This window comes from Carex rostrata, chromosome 20 (genome assembly GCF_964058835.1).
Source record: "Carex rostrata chromosome 20, lpCarRost1.2, whole genome shotgun sequence".
NCBI classification, from domain to species: domain Eukaryota; kingdom Viridiplantae; phylum Streptophyta; class Magnoliopsida; order Poales; family Cyperaceae; genus Carex; species Carex rostrata.
Genome location: NC_135937.1, coordinates 7,382,671 through 7,403,943, shown reverse-complemented (window position 1 = coordinate 7,403,943; position 21,273 = coordinate 7,382,671). Strand labels below are relative to the sequence as shown.

The window sequence follows — 21,273 nt, the reverse complement described above, 5'->3', positions numbered from 1 at the left end:
TCTGAATTTTCCAACTTTATTTTTATTTTTTTGGTAAGATGTGCATGAATCAGCTCGATACCATCTTTCGAATAGATAAATTGGATAAACAGGAGAAGCACAAAAATTAGCTAATTATTAGATTTCATAAAATCTACGATACGATGAAGTAAATTTACACAAAAATCCAGGGCAAAATGAGATATGTTCGTATGAGATGAGAGCCACAATACAAGATGGAAAAAGACAATTAAAAAATAGAACAATTTATATAATTATTTTTGTTATAATTTATTTTGTAGCTAATTAGAAAAAATAAACCTTATCTCTTCCTGGTTGATTTTTTCTATCTACAACACACATATCATATTTTTCTTGCAAATTTTAAATATAATAATTCTCTTCAAATGTAATATTTTTGTGCCTATGGCCTAATCATCTACTGTTTATAACAAATAAATATTGTTTCTAAATCATCTAATGCAATACATAAATTATTGCATTTTTCTGTATCTTTCATAATTCATATAGAAACGAAAAATGTCAAATACAATTTTAGGAAATTCTCCAGTACATATTTTATCCTTTACTATTTTTGGAGCGAACAAAAGAGTGAATCCTATATTGAGCGAAATTATTAAATCATTGCTCTAATAATAATTTTGTAATTTATTTTGGCAAATAAATTATTTTCAAATTTATTTTGTATTTTCTCTAGCGCTAAAAATGTTCTGATGCAAATGGAACAGTTTTCCATGTTTCATCGTATTTTGTTTTTTCATCAAGATTGGTGCCTCCAAAACCTCTAATTCCGAGAGAATAGATGGTGTGGTTGCAACAACAAATTACTAGTTTTTTCTTTTCTTCAAACGACATGAAATTAAATTTATATATATATTATCATTGCTCGATTTAATGTCACTTTGAAACCTAAAAATAACAAATAAAATAAGTGTTGGGTTTGAAAGGAAAAAAAAATCTTGCCACATGAACATATTCAATTCAATTATGAAATAAGGATGAAGGTCAATCAAAATTTCCAACCAGGCAATGTATAAAAATGCTAGATTTTATTTTTCATGTTTATTTGACGGAATTAAGCTCTGAGGTAAAAAGAAAAGGGAAAATTTTATGTATACTTTTAAATTTTTTGAAATTACGTAATTTTCATTTTAAACTTTGTAAAATTATATTTATCTTTCTAGATTTTGAAAACTCACAAATTTACTCTTTTTATTTTTTTATTAAAATTATTTTAAATTTATAACGTATATATTTTACTTTTTATTTAAAAAAATTAAAATACGTAACATGTTTAAGATAAATATCCAGTCTTCTAATTGGTCGGTTTTGAGAGCAAATTATTCATTTATTTACTTGTAAGTTGTAACGCACACAGAAACATACATTAAATATTGTATGTGTCAAAGGTAGAGAAATTGACTATTTGTTCTCGAAAATTGATTAATTAGAAAGACGAAATATTTTCTTACACATGTTACATATTTTTTATTTTTTAAATAAATAGTAAAATGAGTACTTTGTAAAATTATAATAAGTTTTAATAAAAAAATCAATAAATTAAGTAAATTTACGAGTTTTTAAAATTTATAAGGATAAAATGATATGAATTAAAAAAAATACGTAATTTTCATATTTTTCAGGGGGGCATGAAATTCCCCAAAAGAAAACAAGAGAAAATCGGAGAAGAAAAACAGGAAACAAGCTCTCCGAAGGCACAGACTAAAAATAAAAATAACCGACCACCCTGATCAAAGTAACCTCTACCAACCGTTGGATTAAAATCCGACGCCTTCTCTTACTTGTTGTATATCGAGTTTCCCATTCGTACGCCACATCACCTTACCCCTGTTTTCTCTCTCCTTTCTTCTCCTCTCCTCTCTCTCTCTCTCTCTCTCTCTCAAAGCGATCAACAAACAATTCACCATTATAGATTTGTAGATTGCTTCCCTCCTCTCTCTCTCTTCTTCTCTCTCCAATTCTCGTGCGATCTCGTTTCCTGATTGCCGCGACTCACCTTTTCCTCTCTCGTTTTCGTAAATTTTATGGTTGCGCTTCCTGATTCCGGTGTCTGATATGGCGCCTGGAAAGAGGAAAGGCGAGATGAATAGTTTGAAACTTCAATTGGGCGATTTGGTGTTGGCAAAGGTGAAGGGACATCCTCCTTGGCCCGCTCAGGTACCCTTTTAGATTTTCTTTAATTCTAATTTTGTGTAGATTGGGGGGTTTGTGTTTAATTTGATGGGTTCCTAAGTTTGATCGATCAAAGAAGGAGAGATCAAGGCGGTAAGTAGAGAGTTATCAATTAGAACAGTTGCCCTAGGTAATTTACACTTGACTTTTTTGAAATTTCTCAAGGAATTCAGGTGCCTTTTTTTTTTCTCTAGTTTTGATGATAGCTGAAATTATTTACTTCTTCTCATTGGAAGGATGAAAGCGCAATTTATTTGCTAGAAATAGTGAAGAAAAACGAAGTAGTACAGCATAGAAATGCATGGTATTCTAGGGTTTTCTCACCTGAACTTTTAGAAAGCTATTGATTATTTCAAGTGGTTTTAACTTGTGTTTTTATTAAAGTTCTTCTTAATAATTTTGTATTGAGAAATTGCAACTCGTGTTTTTCTTGTTTGATTCGGACAGAAAGAAAATTCTAGTAAGATGAGAAAAAAAATCTTAAATAGAACTGATTTCTTGTAATTGTGAGAATTAAAATGTGATTTGTTACTTTTACGTGAACTGAATGAGTCAAGTTGTATTAGAAGAATTCTTAAAATGTTGAAGTGGCAACAAGTATTCAGCTAACGGTTAATTAATTTTAAATTTGAAGATGTTATGCCACGTGGAAGTACACTGCAACTTTGTTCGTTAAAGGCGTTTAGTTGCAATTACCAAATCTATTTCGAATTGTCCGTTACGATTCCTTTTTGTCAGGCTTTCCATTTTTAAATGAGTTACATGTTTACCAGAAGTTACAAATCTTTGAGAGAAGGAATTGCATTTTGTGTGTATGCATCGGCCAATTTGTTGGCCAGTAATATATTTTTTTGATAAAAGTGAAATTTCATTCACTGGTTACCATTTCTTTCCGGGAACGCAGAGAACAATAAAGAGTTGACATTATATGTAATTAAACAAAGCCGTGCCAGTTTAGACAGTCGATTAATTTTTCATGTAATGTAATCATTAGGATAACTTAAGCCGACAAATAGCCGACAGTAGGCACATAATATATGTCTTTATTTCACGATCCTTTAATCTCCGTAAGAGTCTTGTAAGGTCAATTATAGGTGAGAAAAGGAAAAATGATATTAATAATTTAGAGTTTAATAAAACTCTGTGAAGTTCGGATCAAGCCCTTTTGGAGAAGTTCTTTTGAATTTTCTAGACTAAAATATAAGGTATTTGTTTTTAGCTCTTAGATTTGTGCAGTTTTGTCTCCATGCCTCATAAAACTTACAAATTTTAGCTTTTAAACAAAAATATATGCTTAAATGTTTCTTGAGTACTTATCTTTAGTTAGTTAATATGAAAACTCAGCTCATAAGGTTCACCTCTTTTGTGTAATGTACGAGAATATTGTAATTAATAATTGGCATATAATATGTGTTTCATGTAGCGCTGAAACGGAGCGAATTCAGAGCGGAAATTGTTAATACCAAATTCGTATCATCCTTTCGATGAGCGGATATGAATACAAATATGGATAGTTAACGGATGTCAAATTTAAAAACAAATCTGCCTTAAACATATACTGATGTGGAGCTGATAATTCACAAATACGGATACAAAATGAATAATTGGGGCAAATTCGAAAATAAAGATTATTAATTTAAAATTGTTGTCCGGACGGTTGAAATTTTATATAATCTCCTTTAATTTTAAAATTTTATGTTGACAATTTTCAATCTTGACAATTGATTTCAAAAAAACAAAAGAAATTGTTAACTGGAGAGAGCAGGCAGAGGAGAGAGAGGAGCGAATAAATGTTTTCTGGTCGGATGGGTGGGTTAGTCCCACAAGGGGACAGAGAGACATATTGGGTGAGTATATAAGCGCTTGGGTTTGTTCAAATTGTCTCTGGGTTAACTGAAGAGAGCGGGCAGAGATGAGACAGAAAATGGATGGTGCTAAGATAACGGGTTTGGCTCTCAGAAAACGGGTTCCGGATAGAACCGGATATCTGCTCCGTTTACCCATTGAGGAAATTATCCGTTTCCAAATCTGGTACTTTTCTTCTCACTGAAAAATTATCCGGATCTGAATCCGTGAATTATCCATTCCGTTCAATCCGGATTTGGATTATAAACAGATTTGGACCGAACTCGGACCAGATAATCCGGATCTGTTTACACCCCTAGTTTTATGAGATATGTGGATTGACAAGGAACCGTATTTTTAACACAACATATTATACTTTTAAGTCAAGTCCATAAGATGCATTTTTTTGGAAACCCGGACACCTATTAAAGGTGAATATTTTAATATACGAGTGAATTTTATAAAAATTAAATAGCATTAATTTTACACATATACAAATTGATTGAGTTACTTAAATTTTTTTAATAATGACAGATAAGCAGCCCTGAGAAATTTGAGATGCCACCTGATCCCAAGAAGTACTTTGTGGAATTTTTCGGCACTTCCGAGATGTAAGTGCTTTTGTATGCAATTCTCATTATTTATGCCTAGGGCTCTGAAATTTGGTATCTGCATAACTGATACCAGATGTACTGGTACCATTTATAGTACTGTATTCAACATTTATTGATGCTCTATCCCTGCTGATAGAGATACTATAAGATATTATCAAAATATGTTGGCTCTTGTTAAACTTTTTGGAAATTAATTGATGCAGAATTAATCAAGAGACTTCCTTTTTAAAAATATTTTAACCCTGATCTTACCTGCAGAGCATTCGTGGCGCCAGCTGATATCCAAGTATTCACTAATGAAACTAAGGAGAAGTTGAGAGCTCGTTGCAATGGCAAAACCGTTAAAATATTCATTCAAGCTATAGAACAAATCTGCACTGCTTTTGATGAGAAGCAAAACAAAAGCAACAAACCTTCTCCCAACTATCCCAACAAACCAACCGACCATGAAATAAATGCGCCTCTTTGTGCTTCCAATCTCATTTCCACTTCTGATATGAAAGTTGAATTCCATGAAAGGGCTTTAAATACAAACAAAGTCACTAATGGTAAGCACACGGCGAAGCCTAAACAAAAAACAAGTCCTGAGTCCAGTGAGAAGGAAAAAGAAGCGAACTTGGTTTCGATGAAAGCTAAGACCGAAGATGAAATTTGTAAATTTCCCAAGGACGAGGAAGACAGAGAGATTGCGAAGAAGAAAGCGAGTGAAGCGATTGACATTGTGATAGCTCTAGGAGCGCCGGTAAATCGCAAAAGAGGCAGGGACATGTCTGCAACAGGTGAGGGTTTGAGTATGCAAGCAAGGAAGAAGACTGCACGTGAAGCGAAAAACCTTGACTTTTCTGATAAGGGTGTGGGACCTAGCAAAGAAGCCTTGAAGGAGAGCACTCGGGAGGTGAAGAGCAGGGACTCATCTGAAGGGACCTTATTGATGAAAAGTAGGGGCTTAAATGAAAAAAGTGCAAGCTTTAGAAAGGAAACTTTGCAGGTAAACACAAATGACAAAAAGGATAATGGCTTACCTGTAAAAGGCCCGAAAGGCAGGGCTTTATTTAAGAAAAGTCCAGAGACAGCAACTGAGGTGTTGTCTGGAAAAGTTTCCAAGACGAATACAGAAGCGCAACATAAGGAGGCAAAACTCCAGAGTTTATCAGAAAATGGCATAGAGGAGGAGAATGTGAATGTACCAAAAGAGATTTCTAGGATAAATAACGAGTCTTTGGAAGAAAAGGTCCAAGAGACAAAAATGAGGGACCTATCAGAAAAAAGGCAAGAAATGGAAAGTAGTGCTAAGAAAAAGCTCTCCAGCAGTGGGCCTATAGTTAAGAAGCATCAACTTGGTGCAGAGGAAACACCATCTTCTGTAAAAAGGCCTAAACTTGTTGATAGGTCTGTGCCATCTGGCGAAAAATTTAGAAATGAAACCAAACTTGATACCCATGCCAGCGAAAATTCTGAAAGGAAGAGGGGTTTGATGAAAAGATCGTGTCTATTCAATGAAGGAGAGGAGGCAGAAGGGAAGAGGACGCCTGTTCACAGAAAGGCCCCTCTAAAATTGGAAAATCAGAAGAAGGCTCCTATTTCTCCTCAACGAGTTAAGGTGCCAGAGAAGAGGGGGGAGAAGGTTGAGATGAGAGCACATGGTAATAAGCATGTGAACTCAGAACCAAGGACAGTTTCATTATTTCATGTGAAATCAACCCAGGAGAAAGTTAGAGTCGATGCAAAGCCAACTCATGAGAAGGATTCATTGTTAACGGATAGGTAATTTTATTATTATTAATATACGTTTATTTATTATTACTCATTTTCTTTTGCAAAGCCATCTCATGATGTTCTCACCTACTATTGATAGGAATCAATTAATTATAGATGTACTATATACATTAGTCTTGGTTAATTTTATTTAGAATAAATAACATGGATGAACCTTAAAGTATCACACCTTGAAGGTTCAAAGTTACCATTTAGGTCTCTAAAGCTATCAATCTGTACCAATCTGTACCAATCAGTCCTAAGGTTGAATATGATAAATAATTGACGCTTGATGTGGTTCTACTATGACATGGATGCTGATGCCAATGTCCAAATAACCAACACATGATAATGTAGATGATCACATCAATGTTCATGCCATTTTGATTGGTCATGGGTGATGCTTTAACAGTGGATGAATTCCATATTAAAAGTATCGTCATCTTTAGAATACACCTGTAAATGTGTATCTGCATCCATTTTCCAAGCAAATTCCAATTCTAGGACCAATTTGTTGCAAACTGCTAAGTTTAGGGACTAAAATGGGAATTTACAAACTTAGAGGACCATTCGTGTAATTTACACTTTGGTTTTAGCTGGTCCTTGATGAGAACAATCATTAAGCTCAGGACTGGAGGAATAATTATCAATATTTGACTTGCTATTGATGCCCCACAATAGCACTTCTATTGTAAAATTCTAGTAACAATAATTTAAAAAATGCTGGATGATAATTACAAATATGAGGAATGTTGGGTGCTATTGGTATTTGGTAATATGCATATGTGTTCTTCTTTTGGACCAAATGGTCTATTAGGTTAAAGAATAGTTTGCTTATTATATGTCTCTCCATGCATCACACAGATCTCAAGTCGCGAAAGAAGAAAATCAGGAAGCCTCCTCGATGAAGCATCTCATAGCAGTTGCTCAAGCGAGAAGGAGAGAAACACACTCCCATGTCCCTCCTGTCTTGGCATCTGCAGCTTCACCTGTACCATTTAGCACCAATTTTGATAACATCTCACTCTCCGAGTCAAATGGAAAACATCATATCTCTCCTCCATCCAATGAAGTGCGCTCAATGATCCTGACTGGTTCAGGATCTGATGGGTTCCACAACCCTAGGGCAGAAACACCAAGCCCAATTGTCAACTCGGCACAGAGGCTTAGTGCTCAAGGCGGATCTTTGAGCTGTGGGACGGAGGCGGCAGTTGCGAGGGATGCTTTGGAGGGCATGTTGGAGACGCTCTCTCGCACCAAGGATAGTATTGGCCGTGCGACCCGCCTTGCCATTGAGTGTGCCAAGTATGGCATTGCCACAGAGGTTTGGTTGCTTCCTCTCTATCTCTCTATTTATGCTTTGTTTATATAATTTATGTTTTCTTTCCAACATTGGTATTGTCTATTTACTTGCTTCCTGGCATATTTGTTTACTTCCTTTTATTCTTATCTAGAAGTGGGACCACCCTGACAATTGCAAAATCTGTAATATATTCAGGTTGTGGAGCTTCTGGTAGGAAAGCTGGAGTCTGAGGCGGATATGCATCGAAAAATTGACCTCTTTTTCCTTATTGATTCAATTACCCAGTACTCTCGTTCCGATAGAGGTTAGTTTTGCAATGTTACCCTTTGCGAGTACATATTCTAGTAGGAAACAGGTCCCAGAGTTGATAATAGTCTCACTAGGTAGAATTGTCCTTTTGGCTCTTTTAACAAGAGCTATATGTATTCCTATAAACATATTTTTTGTTTAAAAATTTAAATTAGGTGTTGCGGGATCTTCATATATACCAGTGGTGCAAGCAGCACTGCCTCGAATTTTGGGGTCGGCAGCCCCAGACGGAGAAAATGCACGTGAGAATAGGCGCCAATGTCTTAAAGTACTTTTCTAAATTCTCTCTAATTTATGTTCTAACAACAATTATAGATAATTCTCACCCAACCTAAGTGCGTAGCATATCTTTTCAGATACCTACTAGTTTTCTTTCCACGCCCGTTTAAATTAATAAAATTGAAAATGGCTAACACCTAATACTATAATTTCCACTTGGTTTGAAAATTAGTTCAGAAATGACTGATTTGCTGGAGGAAGCAAAAAAATGTTGTTAGAAAACATGCTAACTCTTGGACCTGTAATAAAGTTTTGTGTCATATATGTAAATTTAAAGTTGTGGGTGGCATTTATGTAAATTTTGAAGCATTAGGTTGCATTTCTGTAGAAAGCCAATAGGGAAATACAGAAAGCGAGATGAGGTTACATGTCTGAAACATAAAATCCCAGACCAACATGTGCACGCACACACACGCACACATATAGCAACAGAGAAAGAATATTCAGACTTGGCAGCCGCTGCCTAGGTTTTCAAAAAAAGATGGAGAGATTACCTTGGCAGCAACTGCAAAGCTTATAAAAGAAAAAAAAAAATACAGAGAGAGAGAGAGAGAGAGAGGCAGAATTTCAGATAAGAAAAAAGGAAGGGGAGGAGGGGGGAGAGAGAGGAACAAATCCTTGATGGCTATCGTCTTACTTCACTAAAATCAGATCCAAGAACAAAGCTGGTAGCAATTATACCTTTGCTTTGTAGGTGCTCCGGATCTGGCTGGAGAGAAAAATCCTTCCGGAAGACCTTCTCAAAAGCTGCATGGATGAGATCAAACTCCCAAAAGAGGAGAAGAACCCCGAGTTCCTTTTAAGGCGGCCTTCTCGGGCAGAGCGAAATGTTGATGACCCGATCCGTGAGATGGATGGCATGTTTGTAGACGAATATGGCAGGTTTGCCACTTTTGTTTTTACTGTATATTTTTTCTATAATTGTACTATTACGAGCCATTACTCAAGTTATGACCCAAGTCCAAATTAATGATTACCTGATTTAATTGGAGACATTGATGGCTCAGGTCAGGTCAGATCAAGTTAGAGATGAAATCATATTTTTTAACTCTGGGGTTGTGATCAGATTGGATTTCCCTTCAATTGAAATCTCTTTTTTTTGTTGAAATGAAAGAATGTTCTTTATTCTTTGTAAATAATGAATATAGCAAGATGTGATTATACCTTTCAGAATTGATCAGAAGTTTAAATTACCCTGCATAAGTACAAATATGATTGAACATCTCTACAGTGTAAATTAATTTATGCATGATGGCTAGTCTGGTTGGGGTCTGACATGGGTCAGGCTGGGTTAGAAGAGCTCCGAATCAGTTTCCTTTTTCCGTTTAACAACTAATTAAATGAATGTTTAATGTTCATTCTTTATTTCCAATTTTTATTTCAGTAATGCCGGATGCCAGTTGCCAGGTCTGTTCTGTTCCAATCTTCTTGAAGAAGATTCTGACGAGGAAGATGTCCCCACCACCAGCAATCCAAACCCTAGCTCCAGTAATAATGACACAAATGATAACACTTCACCATTGAAACCCACTGACACCCACAATCTCTCTCCTGTGCCTTGTTCAGCTGCCCCGTCTGATGTGTGGGTCCCGCCTCTTCCAATGGAGCCTCCTCCACTGCCTCCACCATTGCCATTTTCGCCACCTCCATTGCCGGTTTCTCCACTGCCATCCCCCCCACCCCCGCCGCCACCAGAATCCCCGGCTCCACCTCCTCCACCACCATTGCCTGAGTCGCCTCCACCGCTTCCACCACCTCCCCCAGAAAACCCTAATTCTCCTTCACCGACCTTGTCTTATTACCCCCCTACTGTAAGTATGCTTGGGACACTGGCTAATAGATTTCTTTTCAATTTTATAAAAAATTTAGAGTAATTTTAGTTTCTCTTTATCTAAAAATTAACAAAAAAAAAGAGTCTACAGCAGATATTATTTACTATATGATATTTTATACAAGATATAATGTATAATTGTACAAGTAAAGAGATTTTTTTTTTTTTTTTATAATGTCTTCTTCTTCTGTAGCAGATTCTCAGTCAGACTACTTACATGTGTTATGCAAATAACAGCACGTATCCTAGTACAAATGTGCAATTCCAACCCTCTTCTGTTCCCTTTTTCCATGGAGGCTCCTTCCCGCCTCAAGGGCAGCCCTCTTCCAACCCTTTCGTACCACAGCTAAGTACAGCTCCATGCATCCAGCAACCAAATCAGTATGCTTCCTCTAATGAACAGTGGAGGTTGACATCTACCAGATCAAGCATGGAGGGGCAGAGTGGTAATAATTCTACTGGTTGGGTTGGTGGTGTAGGGTCCACATCAGGCTCTGTGCCCGTTCCGATTGCATATGAGGGTATGTTTTAGTTTTGATTTTGATATATTTTCTTTCTTTCTTCATTGCTCTTTGGTTTTATAAGCTTGGTGCAAAATAATAAAGAAAAGGATATTTGAAAAAGGGTCCGTCATGTTCAGTTATTTAACCAGTGTGATATATTTTATATATGTAGGTTATTTGAGGAGCAATGTTGAAATGAGGCCATCGACAAATCCTTCGGTCTATCAACTCTCTTTACGTGCCAATGTACCTCCAAGTACACCTCTTCCAGGTACAATTTGCTTTAGTGAAGGAACTAGTGTTATGGTTTTGAGGATATAAAAGTATAGTGCATAATTAATGTTTAGTCGGCAGAAACTAGGTCAGGGCTTTGAATTTACCAAATTATCTTTATAAAATTTTTGAAGATCAAGGGTTAAGCAACAAGTAATGAATTTGTCTTCTGTGATTGGAATAATTAGGTGATGCTTATTGGTTCTCTAGTTTTATGTTTGGAATTTTCCATGTAATATTATATCTTGGTCTCAATTCATTTTATGAATTTATGCAGGTCATCAGCTTCCGCATGTTTGGAGGCCTTCTAGGTGACTTATTACAGGTGGCTGGTTTCTAAAGGTATATCCTTACATTATTTCCAGCAAACCTAGTTTAATTTACTTTTTGGAAAAATTGATGGTAAAGCATAATTTTTAGACATGACCTGACTATCACACCTTTCTTTTGTAGGTGGCCTGAAAGTTTGAATTAAAAGACGTGCATGAGAAGGTTTTGATGAGAGCATGTTGAGAAAGAGATTTTCATGAAATGTGCTGAGTAGTGTCATGACGAAGACTGTACATTCTAGTTTCATGTAAGCGAACTCCCTTCTTCTTGTTTTATTGAACAGGAAAATGAAACCGAACAAAATGCGGTTTCTAAGTTGGTGTGCCATGTTTAAGAACAATGGTAGGCAAATTTATATATGGTAATTTTTTTTGGAGATAATATGGCCTCTCTCTCTCTCTCTCTCTGTGGCAGTTTTATATGTGCTGGTGTTCTCTCTTTTCTTTTTCTTTGCAATTTTGATCTGTGCTGATTTTTTGAGATGCTTTTGCACAAAACATTATTGAATGTTATGTTTATCCCTCTGCGTAATTCAAAAGTCTCTGTGTGGGTTCTCCAAAAATTGTTTCTCCATGTCCTTTCTCACGCCCCCTCTCTAAGTTAAACTTGATTGAACTGTTGCTGTCTGGGAGCAACACAAGTACACAACTATCTCAACATGTAATCCAGTAAGAGCTTATAACTGTCATCGGCTTGATGCTGACCCGGACATCTGGAAAAGCTACAACCTGATCCATATTTGAATCTGAGATGAGCTGTTCTGTAGCATTTTGGATCTATCTCCACTGAAACCCAAGATGATGTGCCAAAAATTCTCCTTGCACCTGACCAGACTTATTGTGTTATAAATATAAAATCGACTGAGGGGGGATAACTTGACAATGGTTATTTTGACATTTTGACAGTGAATTAAAAAAAAAAATTCAAATAAATTGAGAATATAAAAGTATATTTATGTTATTTGACATGCAGATTGTCTAACAATCAAATTTCATGCAATTTAAGTATTGTTGATGATGCATCAAGGACCGTTTATTTTGGACTGTTGAAACTTCTAGTCACTTGTTGTACGATGAAACATACACCAAATCTCATCATTTTTTTTATAGGCATAATATGTGGATAATATATATCATGCTTATAATGTTGGATTTCGAGTGTAGACATTATTTTTTATGATTGTAAAAATAAAATATCATGTGATCCCCCACTCTGAATGAATATAATTGAGAAAGAGTGAGGCTATGGTACCCTGTATAGCGCAGATTGGTCCATACTATGGATCAATATCTTTGTTTGCAAAGTCCAAACAGTCGATATGAATCATTTAATATTATCTCCATATGAAAAATGTACTTGCAGACTATATTTTACATTTAACATGATCAATATATGTGTTTACTATTTTTTAGATAGGTAGAAAATCACTATTTTTGAATGGTCTAGAATCTTTAGGTTCTAAAAAATATAGTGAAAGATTCTAAAAAATGTAAAATTTGAACTACAATCAATATTTTCATATGAAGATCATGTTGAATGGTTTAGATTGACTGTTTTGGACTTTAAAAATGAAGATATTGATCCATAGTACTGACCTGTTTTTACTCTTTCTTTTACTATGCATAGTACCATAGTCTCACTCACTGAGAAAACCTGTTTTCACTCTTTCTTTTACTATGTTTATGGGTGTCAGTTTGAAGGTTATACTTTAGGAGGTTATGGGTGTCAACATCTGTTTTAAACTAGGGCATGCATGCCCAGTAAAGTTATGTTTCATTGCAACTCATTTTTTTTTTTCCAAAATATGTTTGAGATCCTTTTTTTTTTTTGTGTTCAAATTACACTAGATATGAAATATTTGTAAATAACTTTGTTTTTTCTTTGCTAATTACCCCGAACGTCTTTGAGATTCCTGCAAATAACACCTAACCTTTAGATTGGTGGTATGGAAAAGTAATATTTTTGTTGAAACTGGGATTCTTCCTTACCTATAAATACCTTTTTTTCCTATGGAAATTAAGTTAAGATCAAACAAAGAGGAACTAAGCTGTGCCTATTGTTTATGCTGGTTGTAAAGTGATCTACAAATCAAGATGAACAAATGTTGTGAGTGAGCTAGTTGTTTTTTTTTTACATTGTCGTTATTTAAAAAAAAAAAAAAATTAGATTGTTAATGGCAAACACTACGGTGTTTTGCAAATAAGCTGATAAGTTAGTTCTTTGCAAATTGATGAATTTGCAGATTTTATTGATGTTTTTTTGTGATCCTGGTTATGATAAATCTAATTAGTTGCCTGGAAGTAAAGAAAGGTGAGCAGAGATTTAATTATGCCAATTTTCATGTAGTACTAAATGCATTTTGCTTTTCATTGATCGACGTTACATACTGAGTTTTGAAAAATTAAGCCGCACAAGGAATTACTGTTTTGACCCTTGAACAGACTCAAACCAACTAAATTCATTTACTTGAAAGAAGAACATGTTTTCTTTCGGCTGGCATTTAATATGCTCATGACCTGTGAGTCTTATAACAGAAAGATTATATGAAATGCTTTCTAACTGGCTTTGGTCAAAATTCAAACCCGACCTGTTTTCCCTTTTGGTCCTCAAAAAGGAACTCACTGATTAAATGCTTTATGTTATTACGTTATGGTGAATCATGTCCAAACCCAACCCAGTTTCCCTTTTGGTCCTAAAAAGGTAACTCACTGATTAAATGCTTTATGTTATTACGTTATGGTGAATCATGTCCAAACCCGACCCGTTTTCCCTTTTGGTCTTCAAAAGGAACTCATTTAATAAATGCTTTACGTTACGTTATTTACGTTACGGTGAAGCATGTAGATTTGGTCAAACCTGAACCTGACCATTTAACTGCCTTCATCCACTAATTAATGACTTGCTCTCTATAAATCATGTAAATTTGGTCAAACCTGAACCTGACCATTTTACTGTCTTCATCCAATAATTAATGACTTCTCTAATTTGGTTATACATGTACAATGCATTTTGTACCAGCCAGCGATTGTTCTAGCTGAATTTCATTAAATTTGGATACTCTTGATTTTGAGTTTTTTTTTTTTTTTCAAATTTGGCAACTTTTGGCAAATAACCTCCTTTTTTTCATAAATAAATTATGGCCATGGTTGGTCCTATTATTTGCAGTGTAACTGTATGATTCGTCAATTCAAAGCGTTATATGGGAGCAGAATTATTTTAGAAATGTTAATACAATAGTAATAAACAGCACATGCTATGCAAATGTACTCCTATTGACTGTTTTGGCATGAACTTGTCACTTAATTTGGATTCATTGAATTTGAATAGTAGATCTAGTACAGGCTGGTATTGCTTGTTTAAACTCTATTTTCTTGTAGTGTCTTTACAGTATTTTTTTGTTTTTTGTTTTTCGTAAAAATAAAATTATATACAGTATTAATTTGTATTGCGTACGATTTATTGTTTTAGATATGGTTGGCATTTTTTTGTCTATAATGAATTCAAGAATTTTGTATATGTATATTTTTTATAATTTTCTAGCATAATAAGCATCTGAAAGATGTGGAAGTGTGGGTACCTAATCATAACAAAATAACTAACCTGATACTATATGTTAGTTGTGAAAGCAACAAATAAAAATGTTCTCCTTTCTCGTGACATAAGCATCATTTCAGTTTCGACCTCCATATTTTCATATCTTTGTAATTCCTCTACTTTTCCCCCTTTTAATGTGGTTTATATTTTTAAATTAAAAACATTTTTCAGGCTTCATTTTCAACCCCCAGAAGTACATGAGAAGTCGTGAGATGGATTTAAGATTGATATTTTGGATCCGTGAACAAGAGATGTACACCAATTAACAATCTTCACTCAATAAGGTAAAAAAGAAGTATTAGAATTCAGTTTGTATAGAAAAATTAGTTACATATTTAAGATTGTATAGAAATATTCTTTCCTTGATTTCTACCTTTTAGTTTCTGTTTAGCTTTCATAAAGTGGCCTTCTTTTCTTTGAGCGGGTTGAAAAAAAAAAGATAGTCATCGCTCTTACATTATTTTCTCACTTTTGATGGGTTTACAGTAGTTTCTATACCAGGTACTGGTATCATTGTTGTAGGCATTGTTTGGTATTTGTATGCAGTATAATACCATCCTAAGTGCAGTAATTTTATCATTCTGGTGTTTTATGTTTGATTCATGCTTGATTTGTGTTTATTCTGGTGTTTTCACCTAGTTCGTGCAGTAATTTTTGCGAGTAATAACAAATCATCTGGCATTCTACCAGGAGTTGATCAGTGTTTCTCACCAGTAGTATCCTGTGTTGAATTTCACGACTTCATGAAAAAAAAGGTGGCATCCTTGTTCTTGGTGTATAATGGGTCTCATTTTTCTTTTTGTTTATGTTCTAGTTTAGAAAAGATCAAAACTTAGTAAAAGGAATAGTCCAGTTAAACAATTTTGTTAGGGGCTTATTTTGAAAATTTACCCCCCAAGATGCACAAGAAAAGTTGAGTATCCTCTGCGGTACCGGACCACGTAGAATACTCCCAGCTGGACCAAAATCACTTTGGTGTTTGGAGCCTACTCAGAATATAGGACTCTGCTTTGAGATTCGTGCCAGAATAAAACAAACAATTCAGATCTCATTATACACGGTCCAGTACTGTGTTGGATCTGAACTCAGCAAAGTTGGCATTCTCAAAAAGCTTACAAGGATGGCCTGATGGCATAAAATTAGATTATTATTTGTTTGCTGCTCGTCAAAAGTTGGTTCTACTGGGGCCGAAAAGTTTGTAAGATCAAATACTGGGTTTGTCTGAAACCCTATGATTCAAAATCTCAGGTAATATAAACTTAGAATTATAACAGTTTATCTGAACTAGAGAAAAACTGAGCTATAAAATTCTCTGTTTTGTTCAAAAAAGCATTTAATGAAAATCAGCTTGTAATGAAATTCTCTGAGACCAGGATTTCAAGTCTTAGTTTTACAGTGGATCGAAAAATGTGATACTGTCAATTCTTGGAATGCACTTTGGAGGGAGGTCATCTATTTGTTTTATATTTTGTTGGCATAGCGTTGTGTGATTATTCCAACCCCCTTTGCCTTTTTTTTTTTTTATTAACGCGCAACTATAGTGCCCATAATCACATGATATATGTATGTGAAATCTTATATTCTTAAAAGAAGAAGAGATGCTTAAATTCCGTATTGGAATCTATTTCCATCTACTCATCAAATGATGGATAAACAATTTTACTTGTTATTCTTAATAAACATTATGCATTTGGGTCTCTCGAATTCACTTCACTAATGTTTCCAATAATTGATAGAGGCTTGTGAGCTATTTGCCCCTTTTTGTAGTGCACGTGTTTTTATTGCATTCTTTCTTTTAGTTAGGCCACAATACACCTTAAATTTCAATAGACCTACATTTTCCGTGTAATTTAAATTTTTTGTATTAAGAATCAAGAAGAATGAGTTTACAACGTATAAGAAATCTTAAAGATTTCTATAACAATGTTGAAGAATTCATGTCCCTGAAAGATTACTTATATAAGATCCTGAATCATCTTCGACTTGGGTCGAAGACACATTGATTCCTTTCCTTCGAAAGATCTCAACGAGAAGTTGAGGGGAGCAATGCTGGGTTTGGTGTTGGTACTTGCTCTGGATCGACATGAACCCATACCCGTTAGGAGAAATGTGTTTTTATTGTACTATGAGATTCGTACATAAAGGATTTGAACGGTCCTGATTTTTGACATATCAACTCAAAGTTTGAGATATCTCAGGGGATGTGAATTCAATTGATTGAGTGTTAGCATTTAGCATATGTACATTCAAAGAGATTCCCAAAGGTTCTAGCTTCTAATCCCCACAAAGGGAAACAAAAAGAAAAGAAAAGAAAAGAAAAATGAAAATAAACTACATGAGTAAAAGACAAATGATGAAACTCCTTTAAATCCAACAACTCAGTCCTTGGTAACATGAAAGTTGGCATTATCAGATGGAGGAATGAACTTCATACACATTGGTGGTTGTACCCTATAAAGGGAGAGAATAGAGGAAGGCAATGCCCAAATCACGTCTCCGCAAATCAAGCCCGAGGCGACTGCGGGAGCGTAAGTTTTTGCCGCCCTCATATCTGCGCGAGTCCAAATGTACATTATCAAACTGCCTACACACATGTCGATTGTGAAATATCCGCCTAGGTAAAACGGTATCGCCATCCCCATTGCGCTCGGGATGTAGTAATAAATCTGCGAGTTGTTGTACTTCAGAGCCTCTCTTATAGCTGATACAACAAAGGCAAAGAAAAAGAATGCTAGGCAGAGCTTGACACAGTTTTTAGGCAGAGCAGAGAAACCGTCAACTCCGAGAATAGCGATGCCACGGTAAACTCTTGCATACGGAGCTGGGTATTCGGAGTTTGGGTCCCCTATTGGGTATGCATTGTAGAAGATCCAAAAGACACATGGACCAATGATGCAACCCATGACGGTGCCGATCGCTTGGCTGATGAACATTGACCGAGAAGAAGTGAGTGTGAGGTAACCTGTCTTGAAATCCTGAAAATAATTTCAGAAACTATTGTATCAAAATGATTTAAATTGTTTTAAATATTTATATTTTTTTAGTAATGCTATGCCACACCATATTTTGTGAGGGAAAATTCAATAGTTAATAGAGTTTTGCTTCTAAAACTAATTCCTGATTTTTAGTAAAATAATGTTCACTAAATTTTTTGATTATAACAAAAAGTACCTTACATATTTGATTTTAAGACATCTGGATAACATAGTATAATCATCAAATCAAATGAATAAGAATCATCAAAAAAAGATTAGTGTACTAACTAACTTTAAAAAATTAATACCAATTTCTTAAGAAAATTATCAAACTATGTCTATAACTCTTAACTATTTAAAGATCCAAGTGAAGTAACGGTACCTGCATGAGGTCAGAGGCAGTAGAGACAATACCCATGGCAACACCACATGCAGCGAGCCCTGAAACAACACCCCCGTCTTTCCCACCCGATACTGCACCAAATATAAAAACAGCTAACTTCCCGTAAGAGCTTCCGAGTGACCAGTCAGTGAGCCCGGAACCATACGAGTTAGAGAAGGCAAGTACTGGTGCAACTAGGTATAAAATAAAGATTTCTCGCCTGTGAAGCTGGGGAAATATATACGGGATTAATATCATCGACAGTACTGCAAAAGAGCAATAACAAAAGAGCACCAGCGAGGTCGGCATCTGGTCTTTTAGAAATACGTTTGTGCGGCGGCGATCATCAAAAGTAAGGTATGGATGGTCGGACGGTAATTGATCAGATGAGTCATCAGTTGAACGTGATACATTTGAAAACGGGGCGATGGTAGATGCTTGTTGTTTGTTGTATATGTCATAGGTGGTCTTGCAAAGCACCGCGAGAAATTGAAAGAGTCCATCGCCGAGTATCATAGCAATTGAGATAAACACCTAAGCATTAGGGGCAAAACAAATTATGATCAATGTTTGAGGGTTATTTTGCTCAACTTTTAGGTACAGTAAATTGAGCTTTCTTCTAGTCCCTAGTAAATTACTGCAATGTACTGTCATGAGACCTAAATTAGTGAATGAAGTTTTAATCTGTTTAGCTTAAATAATTGACAAGAGCATGATTAAGACATTTTATATGTTCCTAGACCTACTACAAAGCATGCAGCTATATATGTTAATTTACGAACTTATATGGATGCATAAATTTCAGCCTTTTTAGATAGAATTATGAACTAAAATGTGACATGTACCTTGTAACCAGTGAGGCCACTGAGGCTGGATTCAGGCAGGGTTGCATCATACCAAACCCCCTTTTTGCTTTTTATCCAAGGCCAAAGCATGCCCCAAGAGATAAAGGAACCAACCAGAAGTGATATATTTATCAAATAAGGACATATCATCCCCACTCCAACATAAGTTGAAGAAAAGTCAAAATAAAACCTGCAATATATTATTTATTAATGTAATCAATAAATTAATGCCAATAATATAATTGCAAATGTCAACTGAAATCAGTATTCTGAGATGAGACAAACAAGTATTGAATTAATTTGCTGTGTTATATATATATTTTGGGATACATACTTATTTTCATAGGCAGTGAAACCAAAAGTGGGGAAAGCTTTGAAACCGCAATTCTCTCCAGCACTATAAAACCACTGGAAAAGAGACCATAAGAAACTTCCCCAAAAGCTTTTAAATAGATACGAGACTTGTTTCCTATGTCAAAAAGAACATTAAAAAAAATTAGAACAAATAATAATAAATTTTGCAGCATTTTTCCCAATAAGATCACATCAATTCTGTTGTTAATACCAAGTGAATTGTTTTATTAACTTTTGTCAAATACTCATATGGAACAATTTTCTGTGTAATTAATTAATTCAAGTAAACTCTATAATCTGAAATAAGGGCAGTTTGGGCATATTTTAAAACAACCAGGAGAAGAAAGTATCATAGTAGGAAAAGTTCCATATTCTAAGGGATATCATAATAAATTATCCCTTGTTTATAAAGTATATTTGATAATTTGACATTTTATTAGATGCATCACTCACTTGGCAAGGGCAGCTCCCAGAGGAGTATGAAATCCATTTATGACATGAGCCGTTGCTGTCCCACTAGGATATGTTAATCTGTATCCAATGATCATTACCTAATTAACACAGAGAAAAAGAGATCATTATATATATAAAAGAAATGTAAACAAAGCTATATATATAGATATATATATAGATATAGTATGGCTGCATTTAGTTAATTTGAAGTTCTTAAAGAGAAGCAAACATATTGAAATTGGGTTTAAATGCATCATGTCTTTCATGTCTCAATCAATCCGAACCCGCGAAAGTGTATATATATATATATATACCTTTCTTAATGGAAGAACCGAGAAAAGTCCGAGGAAGCTGATAAGAAATAGATAGGCAATCATCCAACCAAGCGACAATTCCTTTACATCAAGTGCAGTTCTCTTCTCATCGAAACCCTTTGCAACTGTTGCGCTCATTCCTAGTATATAACTACCAAGCCCGCCTACAAAGTTAAATTATTATACAACTTGTCAAAATCTTATATATATCTTAGAACATAAATTGAGATAGAAGAAGCTGGATAAATAATTAGGTAATTTGAACTAAAAAATAATTGCTTTAACGTTACTTAAGGTCATGTAATTTGTTTATAAATTAACTTATTTATTCAGGGGCAGACACTCAAAGTCATAAAAGTTAAGAATTTACTTTCACAAAAAATACAAAGACCAATTTTATTTACTCTAAATTATATAATAAAATTAACTACTTTTGCAAAAGAATGAGATCAGTTGACCTCCATTTCTCCTTATTAAATTCGCTCCGGGATTCATTACATACCACTATATGATATTACCGAGCAGGCGACAACACAGGTTTGGATGATTGTGTTTTCTTGTCTCGTGAACGGCTTGCTAGCAACGCCAAAGTGATGCAATACCTTTGTCCATGTTTTTATCAAGAAGAAACCAAGGAGCCCCGCCGCAACGTTAAAAGACGGTATTATCCCTGTTGTGAGATTAAGTTTCATTATCATAACACTGATGAAGAATCCCAAGATAAGGCTAACCACCATTGATCGAAGGGTGATCTGATCGATCCATGCCGGTATCTCCTCTCGACCCTCGAACAACTTCTCTATCGATGGAACATCATTGTCGGTTTGACCGAGAGTTTTCTCTCTCTGACAAGGGGTGGCCATGTCCCTATCTTCAAGAGAAAGGGATCAACCTTTGATCAGGATCTCTTGCCAAGTTGTCCTTGGTTAAAAAAAATTCCTATTGAGGAAGAATTGGATGTTATAAATGGATCCGTTGGCGTAGCCAATGTGGTGGAAGTTGTATTACAATTCAGATTTTTCAATATAAAAAAAAAAATTCTAGAAAATATGCACTGAAAAATGTTATAGGAAATGTTGAGAATGTTGCATTCAGTGGTTTGCTATATTTGGTTAAATTTG

The 21,273-nt window shown here is 35.0% G+C and overlaps 2 protein-coding genes across 9 annotated transcripts; one reads left to right on the top strand and one right to left on the bottom strand.

Moving 5' to 3' along the window:
- The first annotated feature begins 1,792 nt into the window (after window positions 1–1,792).
- Window positions 1,793–17,261, top strand: LOC144572554 (ENHANCER OF AG-4 protein 2-like). Of its 8 annotated transcripts, none has more exons than XM_078322173.1 (14): window positions 1,793–2,178; window positions 4,573–4,649; window positions 4,911–6,416; window positions 7,272–7,731; window positions 7,906–8,014; window positions 8,175–8,287; window positions 8,993–9,180; window positions 9,683–10,109; window positions 10,323–10,650; window positions 10,805–10,903; window positions 11,183–11,247; window positions 11,359–11,482; window positions 15,001–15,113; window positions 17,243–17,261. In XM_078322173.1, the coding sequence occupies exons 1-11, from the start codon at window positions 2,077–2,079 to the stop codon at window positions 11,218–11,220; spliced, it is 3,447 nt and encodes a 1,148-aa protein (XP_078178299.1). In that variant the 5' UTR covers window positions 1,793–2,076; the 3' UTR covers window positions 11,221–11,247; window positions 11,359–11,482; window positions 15,001–15,113; window positions 17,243–17,261. The 8 variants fall into 8 exon arrangements, with proteins under 8 accessions (XP_078178299.1, XP_078178301.1, XP_078178297.1 ...); XM_078322175.1 differs by lacking the exon at window positions 17,243–17,261 and adding an exon at window positions 15,469–16,257 and having other exon boundaries at window positions 10,326–10,650; XM_078322171.1 differs by lacking the exon at window positions 17,243–17,261 and adding an exon at window positions 15,520–16,257.
- LOC144572223 (putative metal-nicotianamine transporter YSL8) lies at window positions 17,208–21,059 on the bottom strand. The gene is made up of 7 exons (XM_078321691.1): window positions 20,655–21,059; window positions 20,153–20,316; window positions 19,839–19,936; window positions 19,366–19,500; window positions 19,032–19,221; window positions 18,187–18,720; window positions 17,208–17,804 (listed from the first exon to the last, which is right to left on the bottom strand). Exons 1-7 carry the CDS (start codon window positions 21,013–21,015, stop codon window positions 17,208–17,210), a joined length of 2,079 nt encoding a protein of 692 aa, XP_078177817.1. The 5' UTR covers window positions 21,016–21,059.
- Window positions 21,060–21,273: the final 214 nt, after the last annotated feature.

Coding starts and splice junctions, on each gene's coding strand:
- LOC144572554 (XM_078322173.1), top strand. CDS start 2,077: ATGGCGCCTGGAAAGAGGAAAGGCGAGATGAATAGTTTGAAACTTCAA. Junction 9,181..9,682: donor TTTGTAGACGAATATGGCAG/GTTTGCCACTTT, acceptor TTTTTATTTCAG/TAATGCCGGATGCCAGTTGC. Junction 10,904..11,182: donor TCCAAGTACACCTCTTCCAG/GTACAATTTGCT, acceptor GAATTTATGCAG/GTCATCAGCTTCCGCATGTT.
- LOC144572223 (XM_078321691.1), bottom strand. CDS start 21,015: ATGGCCACCCCTTGTCAGAGAGAGAAAACTCTCGGTCAAACCGACAAT. Junction 19,222..19,365: donor TTCACTGCCTATGAAAATAA/GTATGTATCCCA, acceptor AATATATTGCAG/GTTTTATTTTGACTTTTCTT. Junction 17,805..18,186: donor CTGCCTCTGACCTCATGCAG/GTACCGTTACTT, acceptor AATTATTTTCAG/GATTTCAAGACAGGTTACCT.